The sequence below is a fragment of the Xenopus laevis genome, chromosome 2L, assembly GCF_017654675.1.
Source record: "Xenopus laevis strain J_2021 chromosome 2L, Xenopus_laevis_v10.1, whole genome shotgun sequence".
Taxonomy (NCBI): Eukaryota; Metazoa; Chordata; class Amphibia; order Anura; family Pipidae; genus Xenopus; species Xenopus laevis.
In genome coordinates, this window is record NC_054373.1 from 149,539,582 (window position 1) to 149,562,707 (window position 23,126).

The following is a 23,126-nucleotide window of genomic DNA, read 5'->3' on the forward strand; positions in this document are numbered from 1 at the left end:
ATTTGAATTGGATTTTCGAGATTTATCATACTCTGGCCCTTTAAGAACTAGAATTTGACTATTAGCCGCCTAAAACCTGCCAAATTGCTGTTTAAGTCAATGGGAGACTTCCAGGGATCAATTTGGAGTTGTTTGCAGCCTTCCTGACATTCAAGTTTTTTTTTCTCCAAAATCGAATTTGATTCTTCGGGTTGAGTCTATTCACCAGAGTCTAAATAATTAGATTTTTAGAATACATTTTGATTGGTTGAATTTCGAGTTTATGGGAGTTTTAAAAAACCTCACATGAATTTGAAATTCGACCAGTGATAAATGAACCTCTAAAAATAAGTTGCATAACTTAAAATATACAGACTAGGGTTCTCCCTGCAGTCATGGTACTGGTCCCTAGGGTCCACAAGCCTCATGTCTGGAACAACTACTGTTTGAGGAGCTATCAGCATTTATATTGGATTATTATATATCTCGGTGAAAAAAACAGCAGAACAGCAGAAATTAAGATTACATTTGTTATAAGAGCCGATTATTAACCCGGATTCAAAATGCACTAGATTCTATACTGCCATATAATGTGAATCTGAATTACTGATCAGCCTTGTATAATGAATTTTATGATTGTATATATACTGTATAATGCAAGTCAATCCCTAAATTCAGGTAGGTGATAGCAACTTAGAGCATTCAGCTGGGTAATGAATCATGAAACATAAGGTGTAAGAATTCTTTAATAAAGAGTTAGTTTATATTTAGTGCATACCTTAAATGAGCTATGAACCAGGGTTTCATCCAAATCAATCACCATGCAGATTTTTCCTTTGTCTTTTGGTGCTACCTCAGGAAGCAGAGAGGTACCTGGGATCTAAAGAGGGAAAATATATATTATTTCCAGTGTTGAGCCCAAATGCCAGCTTTGACAGAATTATCTTGTGTTTCAAAAAGGAAACGGAATTGCACTTAATACTGTACCCCATACTGCCCAATATACAATCAGTTGACTGAAACAGGTGCTACAGGGGTACAAGGTTGTATAAAGCCTGATGCCCTCCATGCTCCAACTATCTTGGGGTTCTGGGGAGAATGAATAAACCGAAGGAAAGGCCACAATTATGAGTGAGACATCCTTATATATACACAAACAGGGCCATTTTTATAAAGGTTTGTAAAATGTTTTACATCAAAAAACAAATCGGAAATCACTAGGCAAAATCTGGCCACAAATTCTATATGTTTTCAAACAACTTTTCGAATCAGCCAGACTTTCAAGGCACAACTTTACATCTACAGATAATTTTACAGAGCTGGTGAGTGGGGTTTTCTAATAGCACCTTTCACACAGCTTTATAAATATGCCCCATACTAGCGTACATGCCATTCCTACTACACATATGAAACATGCATCAAAAACTGGCGTAACAATAAGCTTTCATTCATTTTACATTTTTTTTTTTTTTTTAAATATTGGGTTAAGAGGCTATATTTCAAAGAAGACTATACCTAAAAATGGCTCGTGCCTGTTTTATAGGTACAGGTATGGGATCCTGAAACCAGTTATCCAGGAAGAACATCTCCCATAGATCCCATAGATCCAAATAATCCAATTTTTTTTAAAATTATTTCCTTTTTCTCTGTAATAATCAAACAGTACCTTGTACTTGAGCCAAACTAAGATACAATTTATCCTTATTGACAGCAAATCCAGACAATTAGGTTTATTTTACGTTTACATGATTTTCTAGTAGACTTAAGGTATGAAGATCCAAATTATGGAAAGATCCATTTTCTGAAAAACCCCAAGTCCAAAGCATTCTGGATAATAGGTCCCATAATTCTATTATAAATGTCTTGTATTTGCATATATTTAATATCTTAAATATATTCTTTTAATAATACTTTGGTTAATTCAAACCAAAAATATAAAAGTAATGAAACCCTTAAAGGAGAATTCAACCCTTTAACAAAAAAACCTGTACCCCCCACCACACGGGAGGGGGGGTCTACATGGGGTGGGGGGGTTTTGTTAAAGGGTTGAATTCTCCTTTAAAATGCTTTAAAGATGCCGTGCAAGAGTTATTGTTTCGAAAATAAAGCAAGTATCCTACCAAGTTTCATGACAACATGACATTGCAATCAATATGGCACCATTCCAGTGGACTCCATATACAGGATTTATATCAGAGCAACCAATATGGCACCATTCCAGAGGACTCCATACACAGGATTTATATCAGCGCAACCAATATGGCAGCATCGGCAGTTCTACATTGTGGGCGTGGACTGCAGGATGGCACCAATATGCTTTAAACAAGGGTCAGTATATAAACTTGTAGAGCAGCCCTATGCAAGAGGAAAAGCAAGCAAAGCTTTGTACATAAATATGCCAATGAATTAGGTAAATTTTAGTGAATAACATTGGAGGGGTTATTTTTATTTCGCATAACTCTACAAGTTTAAACACCGGTAGAAAGTTGACAATAAAGTTGCACTGTAAGTTTATTAGCAGTATAATTTCACCCTTTGGAACCAGGCCACACCTTGTCTGTAACCTAATAGCTCCAAAACTGAAGCAAACAGGAGTACAGGTATAGGACCCGTCATCCAGAATGCTCGGCACCTAGGGTTTTCCGGATAAGGGATCTTTCTGTAATTTGGCTCTTCATACCTTAAGTCTACTAGAGAATCATGTAAACATTAAATGAACACAATAGCCTGGTTTTGCTTCCAATAAGCATTAATTATATCTTCGTTTGGATCAAGTACAAGGTACCGTTTTATTATTATAGAGAAAAAGGAAATCATTGTTAAAAATTTTGGATCATTATTTGGATAAAAAGGAGTCTATGGGAAATGGCCTTTCCATATTTCGGAGCTTTGTGGATACCTGTAGTCGTAATGGGCTACTAAAGGCATCCAATCACTGTCGTTGGCCTATTGTGTTTTTTTCTGCACAGCCTTGTTGTTATTATTTTGTATAGCAATAGTCTGTAATAATAAGAAACTCAATTTCAAATCTAGGTTTTCCTTCTCATCTAACTGTTCCATTGGCATCAAAGCCTATAAATATGTATAGTAATTTTTTGTAAACAGAGAGCATTTCTCAGAGCCTCACCTCAGCAAAAAAAACAAAAAAAAACAAAGGAATCGTAAAGGAAACCCTAAAAATACCCTTATTATCTGCAAAGCTGCATTCCGGTGCTGTTGCTCTGATAAGCAACAATGTGAAGTATTGGCCTCCAGTAAGCATGGGATCACGAAAAGAAAAATGGTAGAATGCTTGCTTATCTATACTGAGCAATAACCCTTTAAATATGTGTCTCTTAAACATGACACTGCCATTGCCACTTTCCAGTAAAATCCATACATTAAGGGGTTACTTATTAAAGGTCGAATTTTAGAGTTTTTTTAGACCTCGTATGAACTCACAACTTGAATAGTTTATAATTTAAGAAAAAACTTGAAGTTCGGGGTTAACAACCCAAAGACTCGAATTGATTGAATTCATGAAGGCTATTAACATCTTTAAATGGTTCAAGGGACCTCTGCCATCAACTTCTACATGACCTCGACAGGTTTTAGATGGTGTATTTTTGCATTTGAGCTATTTCCAGGGTCAAGGGTATAATAAATCATAAAAAATAGTTTTTTTGAAAACTTATCGTGGAAAACACAACTCGAACCTTAATAAATCTGCCCCTAAATGTAAGCCACAATTGTTTTCTAAGAACCTTCTACCATTTGGTGCATGTTTCATTTTACGGCATGTACAAAGGAAATTAAAGGAACAGTAACATGAAAAAATAAAAGCGTTTTAAAGTAATAAAAATATAATGCAGTGTTGTCCTGCAATGGTAAAACTGGTGTGTTTGCTTCAGAAACACTACTATTGTTTATCTAAATAAGCTGCTGTGTAGTAAGGGGGCAGCTATTCAAATGAGAAAAGGCTCAGGTTACACAGCAGATAGCAGATCAGCTCGGCAGCACATAATGGTGTTATCTGTTATCCACTATATAACCTGTGCCATATAGCCTTTTTTCAATTTCCGCCATTGCTACACAGCAGCTTGTTCATATGAACTATAGTAGTGTTTCTGAAGCAAACAGATCAGTTTTACCAGTGCAGGGCAACATTACATTATATTTTCATTACTTTAAAACACTTTCATGTTTTGGTGTTACTGTTCCTTTAAGTAAGATTTTCAATTTAACTGGGATCTACTATTGGGAGGGAGAGGAAAAAGGGAATGCTCAAGGTCTCAACTAACACACAGACATACAAACAAAGACAATTATATTTGCACTTCTATTTCATCATAGTGATACAATTACTTTACAAAGACATCAGCGATCATCCCATCCTCATATTCGTTTTATCTACCTTGCAAGGATGAAAGAGTGAGCAGAGCTAGACGGGATTAGATCCTGCGACCTGCAGGTCACACAGATGCTTCCAAGGCAGGAGTCTCAGCGGGCTGAGTCACCTCTTCGGTCCCACTGGCTGAAGCATTAAAAGTGCAGGTGGAAGAAGCTTATTGGTGAAGGTGCATTTCAGAAAGTTCTAGCTGGAGTTCCATGAATTATGCACAAATTACACATAGAAATGAGAGTAGGCCGGGGACAGGAACCAGGGGCAAAAGATGAGGAATGCATTCAGTACAGGCAATGGTGCGACTGTGCTCAGTTTGGATCATGCCACATTAGCACAACTACATTTAACTTGGAATGGAAGAAACAGCCCATTGGTTTACTCATTGATAACCCATAGGGCAAAAGTCATCAGCCTCAAAAATATTACCTATTATTTCTAATAACGGTTTGTTTGTCCATGGGTGTTCAACCTATGGCTCTCCAGTGCCGTTTTGGGGGACCCAAACTTCCTGTGTATGGTGCCATCTGTTCTTTATTGCCTTTAGAGATGAGTGACTAATAAAGTTCTTGCTGCAGGGACAGCAGAACCTCTTGAGAAACAATGCTGGCCTGATATATGACTGATATTACTGTGTCCCAGTTGTTTTTAGATTCCAATGCATAACACACCACTTTTGAGGTACATTTGTTCAAGATTCCCCATTGGCTCATGACAGGCTTTTACAGATATATGAAAACATGGCTTTATCAGCCACTAAGCAATATTTTGAGAATATTTAGGACAATGAGTCCTAATCTTAACTTTGGATTCCAAGAGTATCTACGAGAATAAGTAGGGATTCTTTCCAAATCATACTACAACAGGCATTTGGGACACATCTCCAGGCCAACCCAAGGGAATCTAGCCTCACAGTTTGTGAATTACTGCTGGACGCCATAAATACATCAATACTTATATCACTACTTTTGAAATTAAGCTCTAGAGTGAGAAACCAAGAACATGCAAGTAGCAAGCTGGGAATCTATTACCATAATCACCTGATATACAGACTAAAACGCAACCAGGTTGTGCAGTAACACAAAGCCAGTCAGGAGCCATTGCCTAGACACAATTAACAGTTGAAAATCCATAATTCCCAACACCCCTTGCAGCCAGGCAGTTAGGATACACATTTCAGCAACTGAGGAGCCATGGGTGTAAGATCCCACATAGAAGATGAAAGGATAAATGACAGTTATTGTGTAGATAAAATGAGGGAAGCTATATTGTTAGCTCAAATAGGTGATCACAGAAAAAAAAGGTTCCAAGGCAAGAGTAAACGCTGTACAGAGTGAGCATGACAGGGCTTTTCTTTTTGGTAGAAATGATTTACAGCTCATGCTGTGCAGTAATTTGCTTATTAAAAAAATCCATATAAAGCCAGATATAAGCTGGCACTCAGAGAACACATACCTGGTAAAACTGATACTGAAGACACTGGAGTAAATCCGACTGAAAAAAAGAGAAGACAGACTCTTAGATGTTATATTTATTCAGCAAGACAGGGTCAAACTTCACTGACAGAAAAGGGAAGAATGTTTGTGACGGTTACATGAAAAATATCAGAAATCTGTTTATTTCCTTTATTTTTGGGCAGAGAAAAGGGCAGGAATAAAGTAGCAATAGGAAGAACAGATTTGAAGTAAAAATATAGGGAAACCTATAGCAAATTGACATCATGAAGTGAACTAGTAAGACAGGAAGAGTTGGTTTGGTTTACACTACAATTGAACTGGATTGGACTGAACTGCAATCAACTAGCAACACAGGGAGAGCTGCAGCAAACAAGAAAAAAAAATAATGCGTTTACTGTATGCCTGAGAAGTTCAGGCAGCATATATCACTTTTTTTTTTCTCAGTTGTTTAAATAATCTCAGTGATACTTTCCTTTTAAATCTGTGAAAATGACAGTTGATTTGTGTTTCTAGTACAAATACTACATTATATTACATATAGAAATGGATTACACGTGCATGTAATATTTGTGCACACTCCACAAATTGCAATATGCAATAAGCTCATAAACGATGTGTACGCATTGACACAGCTTAAAAAAAGGAACAAAGGAGTGTAAAGCATGGTAATAACTGCAACATTGTAGCCCTTTGGTATAAATAAATACTAAAATTATCCACAAACAGAAATCTTGTGCCTATACTAAAGAAAAAATCTAGACAGAGCCCTGGTAGAATAAAATGCTTCTAGCACCGGCTGCAAAACCGTGTAGGAACATCTTAGTGCATGGTTCTCCTACTTCTTCCAAATAATAGGCCACATATGCTCTATTTCACACGTCCCCAGGGCCTGAATTACTGGTGTATATTTTCTTAAATTGCTCGACACTGTATGTGACATCTTTACATTGCATGAAGATATTAAAAATATGAAAACATCAACCCACAACACCCCCAATACACTTTTGTACTACAAGTTAAAACTATGTAGTTGGTATTGAACCCAAAACACCTAATTACTAAAGGGCAACAGTACAGGGTAATGTAAGGGCATTTGCTGCCATGGTTTTTGGAAGACCAAGGAACAGGTCTAAACCAAAACGTCAACTGATATTTTCAGGTAATCACTGAAAAAGTTTTTAGTTGATTGTTTTTAGTTGATTCTCATTGGCCATATATAAATAATTCAATGAGACAGTGAATGGTAGTATCTGTATAATATGAATTCAACCAGCTTTTCAGAATGACAGTAAATTCTTCTGCACAGGGTCTTCAGATCATATTTTGTCTGCACCGTATTGGTTAACGGTTTATTATCAATTATAGTAAATTGCTGTGTAAATTGCTGGTGCAAGATGACTTATTAATAAACTTAAAATATGTTTAATGGCACCAAACATTGGCAAATAACAGAATTCCATAATGTACTGGGCTTAATTCTGATTTACCTTTGGGGTTGCATTCGTCTCCTCCTTCTGTATTGGTGACTCACTGGAGCCCCCTGGCCGGCTGACATTCTGTGCACTGAGGCAACAGAAGAGCGCCTTGAATATGCTCCGACTTCGAGGCTTCTTTGGAGAGGACTTGGACACCAGTCCTAAAACAGAAATAACTGATAGTCAGTTCGTTTTGCCAGATGAGAGAGTGTTTGCTTATTTTATAATTGTTATTTACAGAAGGAATACACATAGTCCCATCATTTATGTGCATATAGCCAAATACTGAAATCCTCTGCAGAATTGCCATATACCAAGTCATTTGAGCACTGTGGTGCTCAATATATTAGTGGTAGTTGTCATGTCATGTGAAATATCTGGTTCAGAATGAGACAAATGTGGACTTTGGTAAAGTGTATTGGTGCTAAAAGAAAGGAAAATACTTTATGGCCTAACATTCCTTGTATGGTGAAATGCAGTAAGAATTCATTGCCTACGAAACGACCATGTCAAACACTCAAACACTTAAACGACAGTTTGGCAGATTTCAAGGAGAATATATCACATTATTTATATATATATATATATATATATATATATATATATATATATATATATATATATATATATATATATATATATATATATATATATATATATACACATACATATACACACACACACACACACACACACACACTACAGTCCATGAAAGCACTCACACAGCGTCTGCTCTATAAAATAAACAAATGTATGTAACGTTATAACGATACAATAATCAACATACTTACTGAAAAAACAGAAAAACCATTTTCCAAAAATTATACCCTGTACGTCATATATCAAAAGAAAAGTAATCTGGACTGTGTTGATTTTAAAACCATTGCTCACGTGGCTTGAAAAGAGCCTTGCCTTGCTCGAAGAGTCGCTGTTAAATGTGCACATAGATGGTGATGTATGTGTTTTTTACTCAATACAACTTTTTGCAGTAAGATGTGAGTGCTGTCCGTTCTTTTACATTACATATATTGCGTTTGGAAGTACACCACACAAAGAAAGTGGAGCGTGAGTGCTGTTGCTGGTACACATATGGATATATACCGTATGTACACACACACACTACAAAAGCATATGTACAGATCTGTTTTCTCTATGGATGCTTCTTCACTTCACATCCACCAGAGGGCAGTCCAAACATTATATTATTTTGATCCGTAACCAATGGAAACAAGAAAAAGGAGACTGTGCCTCGAGGACAAAATACCAGCTCTAAGCTTGAAATGCGAGGTATCTGGAGATATAACAGAAGAGCTTGGTATTTACTTTGCTACGAAGATCATGGCATTTTCACTTTCAACTTAAAGACAAAGAACTTCTGTCTGCATAAATGTGCAAGTTATCCAGTCACATTTCCAACATGAATGCAGTTGATGCTACAGGGCCGGCCATTAGATCCTAAAAAATGTCTTATGAGTATAGCACAGAACAATACTACTGGCATAGTTTGGGTATCTTTATGTACAAGTCATTCCTGGAAAATTTTGCTTTGCCCTGCTGTGTAACATTCCCTTTACGGTCATTTTAGATGCAATACAACCCCATTGATATCAGGCCTGACTCCATGAGACAGAGACAAAATGGCAACTTATGTAACAGGGGCCATTAACCCATTCAGAAAAGTCAGGGCTTTAAAAATGTAAAATTATTCTTTTAATTTCTGAATATTTTTTAATAGACTTAAACAGAGACAAAGTAAAATCATCAACATCCTACCTGCTTCTTTAGCCTTTAAAACACAAGTCATGCCACATGCCATGCGATTTGTTGTCACTAAATGTAAATAGCTTAGATAGAACTACCACTTTACAAAATATAATGCAATATAATGGAATTGCACAGATATATTCCTGTAAGAAAACTAAATTGCAACTGCATCAGTTTCATTTGCCAAAACAAATTGATCAGGGCCCCCACACTGTGGCCAGGTTGCATAAACTAGCTGTCCATAGGTACTTTTCATTCAAGGGCCATCTTTCAGTGCCCTGTCGTGGTGGCATTTTTATTACCTTTGTATATACATATATATATATATTGATTTTTCAATGCTACATATAGTCTGAATACAATACAGAAAAGCAAATGCCTCATAGATTCTGCTTGCAATAGCAAATACATTTATAATTCAAAATCACTGGTGCAACCCCTCTCTAATTCTATATACTGTTTTGGGTAACTGACTGTGGGATTACCTGGGGTTATTTGCACCTCATATACCTTAAAAAAAGTATTTTTTCTATTGTGAATATTGGGAGTGTCCTCCACCAATTTATTTTCGGCTGTGTGGCTAGTTCAGGGACTGGGGCCCTTGAGTTGAGGGTCGGATGAATTCAACACAATATCAACCAATTCTTCAGGATAATGTTCAAGCATCACAAACTTGAAGTTACGCAGGGGTTGGATATTCCAGCAAGGCAATGACCCTAAACACACTTCGAAATCTACAAAGGCATTTATGCAGAGGGAGAAGTACAATATTCTGAAATGGCCATCACAGTCCCCTGATTTAAATATCATCAAAAATCAATGGGATAATTTGAAGCAGGCTGTCCATGCCCGGCAGCCATCAAATTTAACTGAACTGGAGATGTTTTGTACGGAGGAATGGTCAAAAACACCGCCATCCAAAATCCAGACACTCATCAAAGGCTATAGGAGGCATCTAGAGGCTCATCTAAGTATTGATGTAATATCTCTGTTGGGATGCCCAAATGTATGCACCTGTCTAATTTTGTTATGATGCATATTGCATACAGTATTTGCTGTGAAGCCAATAAACGATGTCACTGCTTAAATACTACTGTTTCCATAAGGCATGTTATATATTAAAAGGTAGTTGCTACTTTGAAAGCTCAGCCAATGATAAACAAAACTCGAAAGTATTAAGAGGGGTTCCCAAACTTTTTCATATGACTGCGTGCCGACCTCGAGGTGGATGATATTGGGTTGATCCAATTATTTGGCCGTTGGGCTCTGTCTGTAGGCAGCTTTTAACGGTCTGTGTATGGCCACCTTAAAGCATGCCAGGGAAGAAAAAGTAAGAAACTATCCAAGGGTTAGTTCACATGAGGAGATTCGGGGAGATTTTGTCACCTGGCAACTAACCGCCTCTTCTTCTGGGCGACAATCTCCCCGAACTGCCTCCGCGTGTCTTCCCATCCGCTATAGTGAAAAATCGCCTGCGCTTAAGTACACGCGGTGCTTTGTTTTCCAAAGTCGTCTGAAGTTTCGTGAGGCAACTTAGGGCAACTACGGAAAACGCAGCGCCGCATGTGCTTTAGCGCATGCGACTTTCATTATAGTGAATGGGTCTTGTAAACTGACCCTAAAAGGAATATACAAAGTTCCTAACAGTATTACTGAGTTATTGAAATTCCCTTTCCAGTCTCCCAACCTGCTTGCTTGCATTACAATGAAGAGAAAATCCTTAATATCTGAAGTGAATATTTCATTTTCATACTTTAGTGCACATATTTATTACATGTATGGGATACGTTATCCAGAAAACCCATTATCCAGAAAGCTCTGAATTACGGAAAGGACACCTCCGACAGACTCAATTTTATCCAAATTATCCAAATTTTTCACTGATCCAAACTAAGATATAATTAATCCTTACTGGAAGCAAAACCCGCCTATTGGGTTTATTTGATATTTACATGATTTTCTAGTAGACTTGAGGTATGCAGATCCAAATTAAAGAAGACCAGTCACCCAAAAAAATTATTCAAAATCCTATTTTATCACATTAGTCAAGCAAAATGAACTTTACTTACACTATATAAATTATTTGAATCTTTTTTTCCTTCGATCTGGGAACTCATAATTAATTATAACAAGCAGGCAGGAGCCATTTTGTAGACACTGATATTAAGGCAAGCCTTGCATCATCTCAGAATCTTGTTTGTGCACTAGAATGGGGACCCGATGTCCATCCCCATGCACTGGCTACACAATTTAATGGTAAAGAGAGCGGGGGAATATGTGGAGAGCAGTGACATCTAGGAAGTGCGGAGTGCTGAAAGTGAAAGTAATTGTCTGCCCCACCTCTATGCCCAGAGCATAGATGAGGGGCAGACAATATTTGATTGACAGCTGAGATTTTTAAATGAGCTTACAACGGCTATAAATGCTTCAATAAAAAATAGAAATTGGATTTCATGTTTAATTTGAAAATTACTTTTATTATACAGATTTGTGTGTCTGGGTGACAGGTCTACTATAAGGAAAGATACCTAATCTGGAAAACCACAGGTCCCATACCTGTACTAGGCATCACATTTACCTGGCCTGCAAGTGTTATGTGCTCAAGGGGAAATGGGTGGGGTCCAAGCTCAATCAAGGCTTCTGGATTATAATTTGTGCTATGCAGTGGACATTTGCTGGAAAGCACATGATGTTGTGTACGGAGCGATTAAGGTAGGTTTGTAAGAAGCACGTGAAGAACACTATCAGGAAACATCTACATCACATAACACAGTGTCACCAGAGGCTGGTGAGATAAACCACCCTGTGTGACATTAGCCTAAAGTGATCCATTCCATTCTACTACTAGATAAGGATTCTCATCAAACAGCACTTAACAGCAGGAATATATTTAAGGCCCACGTGTATTTGTGTCAGATTAGGAGGCAAGTGAGTTAACCACATGACCAGTGGCTATGAACATATATTTTATTCTGACAGTTTACACTGGAATTGTCCCTTATGACTTGGTTAAATATTTTTAGACTACCTTCCCAAAAAAAAAAACCTGTGGACTACAGATTAATTTATACAACTGTCCCAGAGCACTATAATTTAATCTAAAAGGTATGCAAAGTTATACAACTCCGCTCCTATGTTCCAGTGATGACTACTGTTTTGATTATAGGGACAAAAATTGCTCAGTCCTAATTAATCATGCCACTTAGCTGCATTTACATAACACACACGTGTGCATGCTACAGAGTTACAAAGATTACTACACACCACAAAATAGAAGAGGCCCTGGCCATATGGGAGAGCAGAAAGAAAAAACAGGGAATGAGGGATAGCCAGAACGTTGCTCTTAGAAATTACACATATATAGTACAAGAAAAAAAAATCTGCCCGTGTCACTGCCCTTAAACATAAAATAAACTCAACAGAATTGTTTTGCCTCAATAAGGACTAATATTTTTGCTGGGATAAAGAACAAGTTGCTGTTTATTACAGGTATTAAAGAGAATTTTTTTTTGAAAATTCTAATTATTTGATTAAAATGGAGTCTATGGGAGATGTCCTTCTGTAATGTCCTTTCTGGGTGTCTGAATAATTAATCCCATAACTGTACTTTATTATTATGCATTTTAAGAGCCCCAAAGAGCTTACAAAATTGACACGAAGGTTGAGCTTTAGAGGTTTGTGAGGTTTTTATACATCGAATGAACGCACAACTCTATTGTTTTATGAAAAAACTTGAATCAGTCTATTCGAGTGAAAAACTCGAATACATTGATATTTTGAGCGAAACCCACCCAAAAAAAAAAACTCATCAACATCACATCATAAAGAGACAAACATCTTGAAATGGCTCCAGGGACCTCTGCCATTGACTTCTACATCACCTCAATAAGTTTTAGCTGAAGTATTTTCAGTTTCAACTATTTCCAGCTTCGGGGTATAATAAATCTCAAAAAGATTTGAGCTTTTCTTTTTTTAAACCTCAACAAATTTGTTTTTTTTTTTTTAAACTGAAAATTTGAGTTTTGACTAAAGAATACCCTTGAAAAAAAATCAACTCACTCTTTGATAAATAACCCCCATATATTCACTTTCAGGGGTGCATCAGCAAAATTAAAACAAAAACAAAAAAAAAAAAACTAATAAGGTTTTTTGTTAAATATCCCATGACCTCACTGAGCACTGTTATACTACAACCCAGAGCTCAAACCTCCCCAAAACAAGTTTGTTTGTTTGTTTTGTTTCAGACCAACAGCAATTTGTCTATGAGCAGATAATTGTAACAGTTGTAATTGCTAGACAGAGCTTCATAAATCTGAAGAAAAACCAGCTATGGAGCATGGCACATGAGCAGGTATCTTATGTAATAATGCAGCTCATTGAACATCCCAAACAAATGACTCCACTGCAGCAAACCGCTATGATGCTCCTTAAGTTACAAGCAGTGCCTTTTTAGGCATGTATTACGTGTGGAAGCTGGTATTATTTGTAGGATACTGGAAAGCAAAACCGTAATCAATGACTGGCTGACAGCAGATAGGGGAGCCTCTACTGACTGTGTGGGGCCAATGATGACAGGCCAATCAAAACAATAATCTGGCTTCCATGTTGCTAGGAATTCACTGCCCAATGGAATCATCCAAGTGTTTTAGCTAAAACAACCTTCTTGTGATTGCAAATTAAATAATATATGCCTTTTTTGTACCATTAAAGTATGCAGAAGTAGCAGAACCCCATAACGCCATGACAGGAAGACAGGACCAAATTAATATTTCCAGGATTCAGTTGATTACTGGAGATAACTGCTAAGAACAGAAGCCAATTTAATTTCAAATATGTTTAATTCTACGAGAATACAATCAGACTCCAAGATAATCATTTTATATTGATTGTTTCCTGAATCGGTTCCTTATTTTGGAAAAACAAGGTGCCCCAGAATAAATTGTAAATGACTCACCAAATAGTAAGTGTGGTCCGGGTGCACCAGCCCCAGCCCCCCAGCTTTAGGGAGTGGTATGGCAAAGGTACGAAGAGAAAGCGGGGCCAGCTGGCACTCAAACGGATCCACAGGACCAAAGAAAATTAGTGAAAAAATATATATTTTATTTTTTTCAAAGTTAAAAAAAATGTATATTTGCATCTTCATCCGCCCTACACATTTCGCACCCACTTGGGGCACTTAGTCATGGGCTCAGTTTGAATTTAATTTCAAATATGTTTAATTCTATGAGAATACAATCAGATTCCAAGATTATCATTTTATATTGATTGTTTCCTGAATCAGTTCCTTATCTTTCAACCCTCAGTTCCATTGCTCCATCTTCCACTGTTGTGGTTCTCATGTTCCACATCAATCACTGTAACCGGCACCATTCAGATAAATCCACTAAGCTACAACGGCAAATAAATGAGCAAATCAAAAGGCAACCCATTCCCTCTGCTCTGGTAGGTGAAATGTAATTATATGTTCCTGGATTAGTTATTGTGCAGTGCTGGGCTGGAGGAGAATATTGAATTATAACCCCCAGTCTCTTTCCAGTACTGTACATGAACCGGCCTCTGATCTCATGTGAGCTGTTCGGGATGTGCCTTTTTTTTAGAGCTATTACAGGAGAAAATAATAGCTTTCGATCTGTCTGAATCCTTTAATTATTCAGACTGCAAAAAAAAAAAAAAAGGGGGGGGGGTCTTAACTCACTTGTCAAAGCTTACACTAAGCATGCATAATTTATTGGGAGAGAGGGGAGCGGAGCTGGCTGCGCTACCATGGAGCATTTAGCAGGCAGATGGCTATCCAATCTGTCTTTCAGATACGGTGTCTCTCTCCTCCTACGTGACTGCCAGGAGGGTAAGGGAACAGAATAAACGGCAAATATACGTGCAACACAGGCAGCTGATGGGAATTATACATGTGCCATACAGCCGTACATTCATCAATGCCGCACACATGGAGAAAAACAATAGGGAGTTTCTCAATAAAGGGAAATAATTCTACAAAGTACTGTTGAATCCAATAAGCCAGCGCAGTCCCCTAAAGCTGCCGTTATCTTGCTTTCAAGAGGGGGTAATTCACAGTCATTACAGTTTCACTCACTGGGAAAAATAATTAGGGAAAAATGTTAGATCACATAGATCAGGGTATCTAGGGTAGTGTCCGCTAATTATAGGAACAGTAACACCAAAACATTAAAAGTGCTTTAAACTAATGAATATAGCATGTACTGTTGCCCTGCACTTGTAAATATATGCTTCAGGAACACTACTATAGTTTATATAAACAAGCTACTGTGTAGCAATGGCAGAAATTGAAAAAAAATGGCTATATGACACAGGTTTAAAAAGTGGATAACAGATAACACCATTATGTCCTACAGAGCTTATCTGTTATCTGCTGTGTAACCTGAGCCTTTTCTCATTTGAATGGCTGCCCCCATTGCTACACAGCAGCTTATTAAGATAAACAATAGCAGTGTTTCTAAAGCAAACACAGAAGTTTACCAGTGCAGGGAAACACTGCATTATTATTTTAAAACACTTATTTTTTGATGTTACTGTTCCTTTAAGGGCTAGTCCACACAAGGAGATTCGGGGAGATTTTGTCGCCTGGCGACTAATCACCTCGTATTTTGAGCGACTATCTCCCCGAACTGCCTAGGCGTTTTTCCCCATAGGTTACAATGCAAAGTCGCCTGCGCTAATGCACACGTGGCGATGCGTTTTCAATAGTCACCCAAAGTTGCCTCACTGGTAAGGGGTCAGGCAAATTGTTCCTCGTCCAGTTATATCGCAGCAGTGAAACCAGCAGCTTTCAGCAGTCATAAAAGATTGCCACAGTAAATATCTAACGAAAAACAGCCAGACAAGCCACAGCACTGCTGTGTTATCAACCCAGAACAAGAACCACAGTCACACTGGGATAATTAGAAACTTGTGCAAATGGGGTTTCTTTTCCATCACAGCCTCTGCACTTCCAGCACTATTAAGAGCACAATAATATTCACTAATTTGCAAGTACTGAGACCTCTATTTGCAACAAGATTGGGTATTATTGTGTCCTAGCGTAATGTGCAAGATGAAATTCAAGGCCGAGAGTGCTACTATATTCATTTGCTTCCAAATGCTCAAGTCAAGGAGATCACTTACCAACACTGTGCAAATTTGCTTGTGGGCAGTTACCCACGGCAACCAATCAAATTGTAGCATTCATTGTTCTATCTGCAGCTGGCTGACAGAAAGACAATCACTGGGTAACTGCCCACGGGCAAATCTGCCCAGTGTTGATAAATGAGCCCTAAAGAGTTGGAGCATTAGAGACACAATCTTTTGCCAGTTTTTGCCTTCTTTAATAAAACACATATATTTCAAAATCCCTTTTATTAAAAGCTGTATATATTTTATTGTTTAGGGGTTATGGCATATAATTATTTAAAGGAACAGTAACGTCAAAAAATAAAAATGTTTTAAAGTAATGAAAATATAATGCAGTGTTGCCCTGCACTGGTAAAACTGGTGTGTTTGCTTCAGAAACACTACTATTGTTTATATAAATAAGCTGCTGTGTAGCAATGGGGGCAGCCATTCAAAGGAGAAAAGGCTCAGGTTACACAGCAGATAGAAAATAAGCTCTGTCTGTCTAATGGTGTTATCTTTTATCCATTAGTTAACCTGTGCCATATAGCCGTTTTTCAATTTCCGCCATTGCTCCATAGCAGCTTGTTAATATGAACTATAGTAGTGTTACTGAAGCAAACAGGTCAGTTTTACCAGTGCAAGGCAAACTACATTATAATTTCATTACGTTAAAGCACTTTCATTTTTTGGTGTTACTGTTCCTTTAAGAGCGTTATTGCTATATTCTCCAGAGCTGGGAAGAGTGGTGTCCTTACGATTTCATGCTGTGCTGGGTGGGGGGTCCTAGATGCTATAATTGACAAAATGTTCATGCATCACACCCTGCCATAGATCTGGATGGGCAACTATGAAGTCAGAAGTCTCACAGTTCTGCTGCCAATGAAGTAAAGTAATGCTCCTTGTAGTCTAGCTAGATGGAGGAAAACAACAACATTTTAGAGAGGGCTGCTTTTAATACTGTCTGGAGGTTTTGCAGCGATGCCATTTTCCCAATATATAATGCTCATATTTAAGCTGCCATCAATAATTAACATTACTTTTTATGCAAGATGCTGAACACTGCACCATTTCTGTTCAATGCCCAAACAAAAATAGCATCTTAAAAAGGAATCCACTGCTATGTAAGTAACAAATATTATTTATGCTGTTAAAAAAAAAAAAAAAAAAAAAAAACCAAGATCTGAGGTTGTTCTATACACACTTGGTTAAAGGGGACATGTAACCCTAAGAAATAATTCCAAATTCTTATCTATTATGCTTGTTAAGCAAAATAAACTTTACTTGCACTATATAAATTATTTAACTATTGGCTGCAGTCAGCCTTGAAACTAACCACCACAGCAAGCAGGCATCAGCCATTTTGTGGACACGGTTTTAAGACAAGCATTGAAACACCTCAAAATCTTGTTTATGCACCAGAATGGGGGACTTGATGCCCATGCCTTTGCACAACTAAAGATTGAACAGGGAGGGGGGATGTGGGGAGTGCAGCAACATGTAGGAAATGTAGAATGGAAAGTGAAAGTCATTGCCTGCCCCACCTCTATGCCTAAGGCATAAAGGAGGGGCAGGCAATATATGATAGACAGCTGAAATCTTTAAATGCATTTATAGTATGGATGTTTTAATGAAAAAAAGAATTTGGGTTTCATGTCTAATTTGAAAAGGACTTTTACTATACAGCTTTTTATGTTGGGGTGACAGCTCTGTTTTAAAGGGCACCTGTGGGGCAAAAACATTGCCAAGCAACTACCATATATTTCTTTAAAAAGCAGCAGTTTCCATATAGAGAGAAAAAGCACAAGCAGTAGTATGCCATTAGCCGAATACTGACATAATAGGAACATGAACGTTTCACTTTAATGAAAGTTATTTAGAAATAATGGTCTCAAACCTTATTATAGCTCTAGTAATGCTTAACAACCAATCAGCTGGTGGCATTTACTGTTCTGTGGTTTATATATTTCATGTATTTTTCCTCCAATGCACTGTTAAAGTCATATGGTAATGACTTGGGAAATCCTTGTTTTACTGCCTAACATTTATTTTTGTGGGAGCTGCTTAGAGGCATTTTGCAACAGCCATGGGCTTAACTACAGACGAATCCTGTGGCTGCAGGGGGGCTCAGGAGGACCAAATAATGAGCAATTTCAACATATACTGGTTAAAATAGGGTAACATCTGGACATGTTGGGCACCCTAAAATGAATTTGCTGTGGGGCCCAGTAAATCTAGTTATACCACTGGCAACAGCAGTAGGGTGTACTGTTGCAGCTCCAGAGCAGAGGCATAAATACAATTTTCAGTATTTCCAATAAGACCTGACCTAATACTACACGGAACAATCTACGAAGATAATCTCATTCGAAATGTGGCTGTTATGTAACGAGCCTCTGGATCATGTTCATATTTCTGTTCTTAAAACAGGAAGTTGCTCTGATAAAGAAACTGACTCGAATACAAATTGATTATCACTGCTGTAGGATAAAAACTGCACACACTTAGCAAATTGGGATACACTAAAGACTGGAAAACACAGATCTAGCCAAATATCTCTATTCCCACCGCCAAAAACACCCCCAAAGCAATTAGGAAATAGTTTTAAAGGCCAAACCGCAACCTAGCTGGTTATTAAGCATCAGACAGTTTCATTTATCCCTCTGCTTTTTTGCTTTAGGCTACTACTGCCACATGGGGTTGTTTCTCAGCCTGCATAAAACAGCAGGAATAGAAACAGCCTGCTCTTATACCCCACCTCTAGTCTAAGTCATAGCCTTCTGCCTTCTAATAACACTGTGATTTCCAAACTATAAGGAGTTGGGGGTTCAAAGAAGAGGATAGGGACCAACCTGAATACGAATTAAGCTGTATAGTAATTTGTTGTTCTGGATGCATCACATTTGTAAGCAGGCAGAGGGCCTAAGTGGAGTGAAAAAGAAGCCTGAACGCTAAAAATTTGAAGTTATATAAAAGGATTATAACACAATACTGGGTCTATGGGAATTTATGAGGAACCTTGTGACAGGATAGCTAGCTTCAATGGCTGATTAAGGAAGGCTAAAACTGCAAATGAGCCAACATCACCTATACAGAATTGGAATGGAAAACATATATACACGCAGCCCTTACCATTGCCACAAGACACATCCAGAGAAACAAAAGAAAATGAAGATATAGTAGACAATTCATTTGAATTATTCCGTAATTGTGCATGTACATCTTTAAGTTTAGGTTTTAAAACATAAAAATATTTAGGTGTATTAAAGCCAGCACTAACCCTCAATAGCCTGGAATACTGTGCCGATAGGAAACTGGGCAGGGAACCATTGCCGGAAATGGTTTGAAAAAGTTTTCCTTTACAATAGGGATAAAAAGAAAAAAAAAACGCTTATCAAATAAGGTCCTTAAACCACAAAAGTGCTATAAAAATAAATTTGTGTCCCTAGTCACACTGGCATTTTAAAAAGGTATATGGTTTATTGGCTGTCATGCTAAATTTGTAAATGTTATTTTTTATGACTTTTCTTTTTATTCATCTTACAGGCTGTCATTTTGACAATTTGCCTAGGGTCAATAACCCTGTAAGTTACAGTACAACTGAACTGGCAACATGGTAAGCTATCAAATGTTAAATAAGCTAAACAGAATTAAAAAACCAATAGGAAATGCTGCCTGTATTATTTTAAAAGTTACTCTTAGGATATATGTTGTATAAGGCTCAACGACCTGTGCTGCTCCGGTGGCGAGGTCTAAAGTAGGCGACAGGACATCCTATGACTTCATATTATATATAGTATATACACTGTACCTCAAGCTGAGAGGGTATGAGAGATTCTTAAACTAAATTATAATTCAAGTAGCACATTTAGAATACACTATAGGCTATAGATTACCAGTTTGGGTTTTGAAGCAGAGAAATATATTCTGAGTTTTTGAAAGGGAAAAAAAAAACGTAAGCTATATCCCTAACCTGTCATGGTCATGGCCAGTCATGACAAGGCATGCCCCAAATCTGCCTAAATACTGCAGATGTATCCATTAATTTCTGTGACTTTTGCGGTCAGCGATTTTGGGCTGTCCCACAGAAATCAAACTATTGGGAGGTACTGGGATCAGATACTAATTACAGCATTGGTCCCCAACCAGTAGCTCGCGAGCAACATGTTGCTCACGAGCCCCATGGATGTTGCTCCCAGTGACCTCAAAGCAGGTGCTTATTTTTGAATTCCTGGCTTAGTGGCAAGTTTTGGTTTCATAAAAACCAAGTGTACTGCCAAACAAAGCCTCATGTAGGCTACCAGTCCACATAGGGGCTACCAAACAGCCAATCACAGCCCTTATTTGACATTCTCATGGACTTTTTCATGCTTGTGATGCTCTCCAACTCTTTTTATATTTAAATGTGGCTCATGAGTAAAAAAGGTTGGGGATCCCTGAATTACAGACTGGTTTAGCCTTTAATGGCGCTTATCATTGCACTACAGGAATTTCTGCATTTTTAGAGCCAGTGAAAATGTTCCAGATTAAAAATTCCTAATTTGTATGCAAAACATCAGGAGCTAAGTTTCCCTGCTAAAATGTCAATGTTGATGAAATTACTGTGCAAAGTTGCCTTTGAGAAAATAATCATAATTAAGTTTTCCTGGTATTATTACTACCCAGAATAATGGTAGTAAATTGCTGATAGGCTGTTGAGTAACCACACTCAGCTACTTTAGAAGCCCTGAAGTGTCCCCTACAGCTGTCACAACTTTTGCCTGCAAAGCAGTGAGCTAATCCTGTGTAGCACAGTGGCCTCATTCATTCCATGGTTCAGTGCCACCACCCTCTATTCATAAGTGGACAACACATATTCCTTCATTCAGAGAATGGACGCAGTGCTGAGTTAGGCAGTGAGCAAAGCTGATCCGGCAAAAATCAGCCCATTCACCGCTGCTTTGCTTATACAGAAATCAAACACTCTGTTCCCTTTTAAACAAAAAGCACACCTGGATGAATCCTCATCTTAACAATAGATAGGTTACCCATAATGCATTGATGGCTCTACCATTTTAAAGGCGAACTAAAGATTTAGTCAAGACATGCTACACCCAAGGCCACCATATTCATTTAGTAGCTTAGGTCTGTTCCTCTCAAGATGACCCCAGTAGATTCCCATCTTATTTTCCCCTCATCCACAATTCATGCATTGGGCTGCTGATAGTTACCCATTTTATGAAACTAACTTAGAATCCAATTCATATTGACATTCCATAGTAACAGAACATTTATAGCAATAGCCTATTTCAGCCTTTAGTTCTCATTTCATTGGCATAAATGGAACTAATGAATGTTTATATCCCTGGGCATGCTACCTAGTGTGAACCAGTTAAAAAAAAAAAAAAAACCAGCAGAGAGAATGACTATTTTAACTATAAAAGGACTGCTTAAAAGTCAGTGACAACTGACAATATCATAACCTCCACAAAAAGTGTATTTTTATACTGGCTCAGTATTGCTAGAGGTGATGGTAAAGCCTTTCAACACAGCCATCTGGACACTACCATATGGGCACAAGGCCTTTGAATGAACCATGGGTCACTCCTGGCTGCTTTCTATTATAACTATGTTGCATTCATTTAACATCAATTTGTGCCCCTTTCTCTATAGGGAGCTTCTTGTGGATGCCTATTATAATACAGTTACATTTGAGGCAGGGGGTGAAAAAGCCAAGGTCATTATAGAAACAAATGGATGTTACAAATCACTCTTAAGGAACTTAAAGGAGAAGGAAAGGCTAAAATTAAGTGAGCTTTATCAGAAAGGTCTATATAAATATACCAGTATACCCTCAAAGTAGTGCTGCTCTGTCCTCTGTTAAAATAACAGCTTTTCTTTTCTTCTATTGTGTACACATGGGCCTCTGTATCAGACTTCCTGTTTTCAGCATAAACCTCAAGGGCTAGGGCTTGAGCATGCTCAGTTTGCTCCTCTCTACCTCCTTTCCCCCACCCTCCCTCCTCCCCTCCCTGCTGTAATCTGAGCCCAGAGCTATGAGGGAGCACAATGGAGAGACTCGGGCAGGAAGTGAGGTCACAACAAGCCAATATGGCAGCTGCTATCATAAACAAACCAAGAGAGCTTCTAAAGCGGTTTTCTCGGGTATGGTAAAGCATTCTGCAGAATAAATATAGTGTTATAGCGTGCACTATTGTGGCTAATCTATTGGCAATAAACTGCCTTGGTAGCTTTCCTTCTCCTTTGAGATATCAACAATCTTTGCTGCAACAGCATAAGCCTTTACAATTACTTACGTGAAGCAAACATTGTGTCAAGAGCACCATTTTCTCACCTTTTAGGAGATAAAATAGAAGAGTACAATACAAGCTACAAATACAAAAATATGAAAGGCAAATACTGCTGGCACAGACATAACACATACAACTCAACAATATCTATATAAAAGCAAGCTACTGTACACAATGCTATGTCAATTGGTCTTGGCATTAGAAGACAAGGAATCTAAAGGCTTGTTGTTCTTAGATATTTGGAACAATTACTTAGACACACTGGAACAACAAAAACTACTAGCCCCTTTCAGATATACCAAATGGTGGGCAGAAGCAGGAAAACTCGTCTAAAAGTCCAAGAAAAAAAGAAGCTTGCTTCCTCCTCCAACATCGATATCTGAAATAATGTAAGCTACCTCCCGACTACTACAAAAGATAGGAAAATGAATTTCTTCCCCCTCCCTCTTTTCTCCTCCTCTAGACTTTCTACTTTCTCTTCTATCCTCTCGCTATATGCCCATATGATTATTTACATATACACCAACATGCACAGGGTTGAACTGATGGGTAGATCAGCTTGGGTTCTTCTGCACACTTTTTCCACATGTGTGGAAAATAGAAATATGCCAAATTATTATTTTTTTTATTCCAAAACACAGATATGGTGAGTACA

The 23,126-nt window shown here is 37.9% G+C and overlaps 1 protein-coding gene across 1 annotated transcript in view; it reads right to left on the bottom strand.

Moving 5' to 3' along the window:
* The window catches only part of ctdsp2.L (CTD small phosphatase 2 L homeolog), a gene marked incomplete at its 5' end in the record, with an annotated part of 34,618 nt that overhangs the window by 7,068 nt on the left and 4,424 nt on the right, over window positions 1-23,126 (bottom strand). Inside the window, 3 exon segments of the mRNA NM_001086460.1 lie at window positions 758-859; window positions 5,816-5,854; window positions 7,305-7,453. Of these exon segments, the coding sequence (NP_001079929.1) occupies window positions 758-859; window positions 5,816-5,854; window positions 7,305-7,453 (290 nt within the window).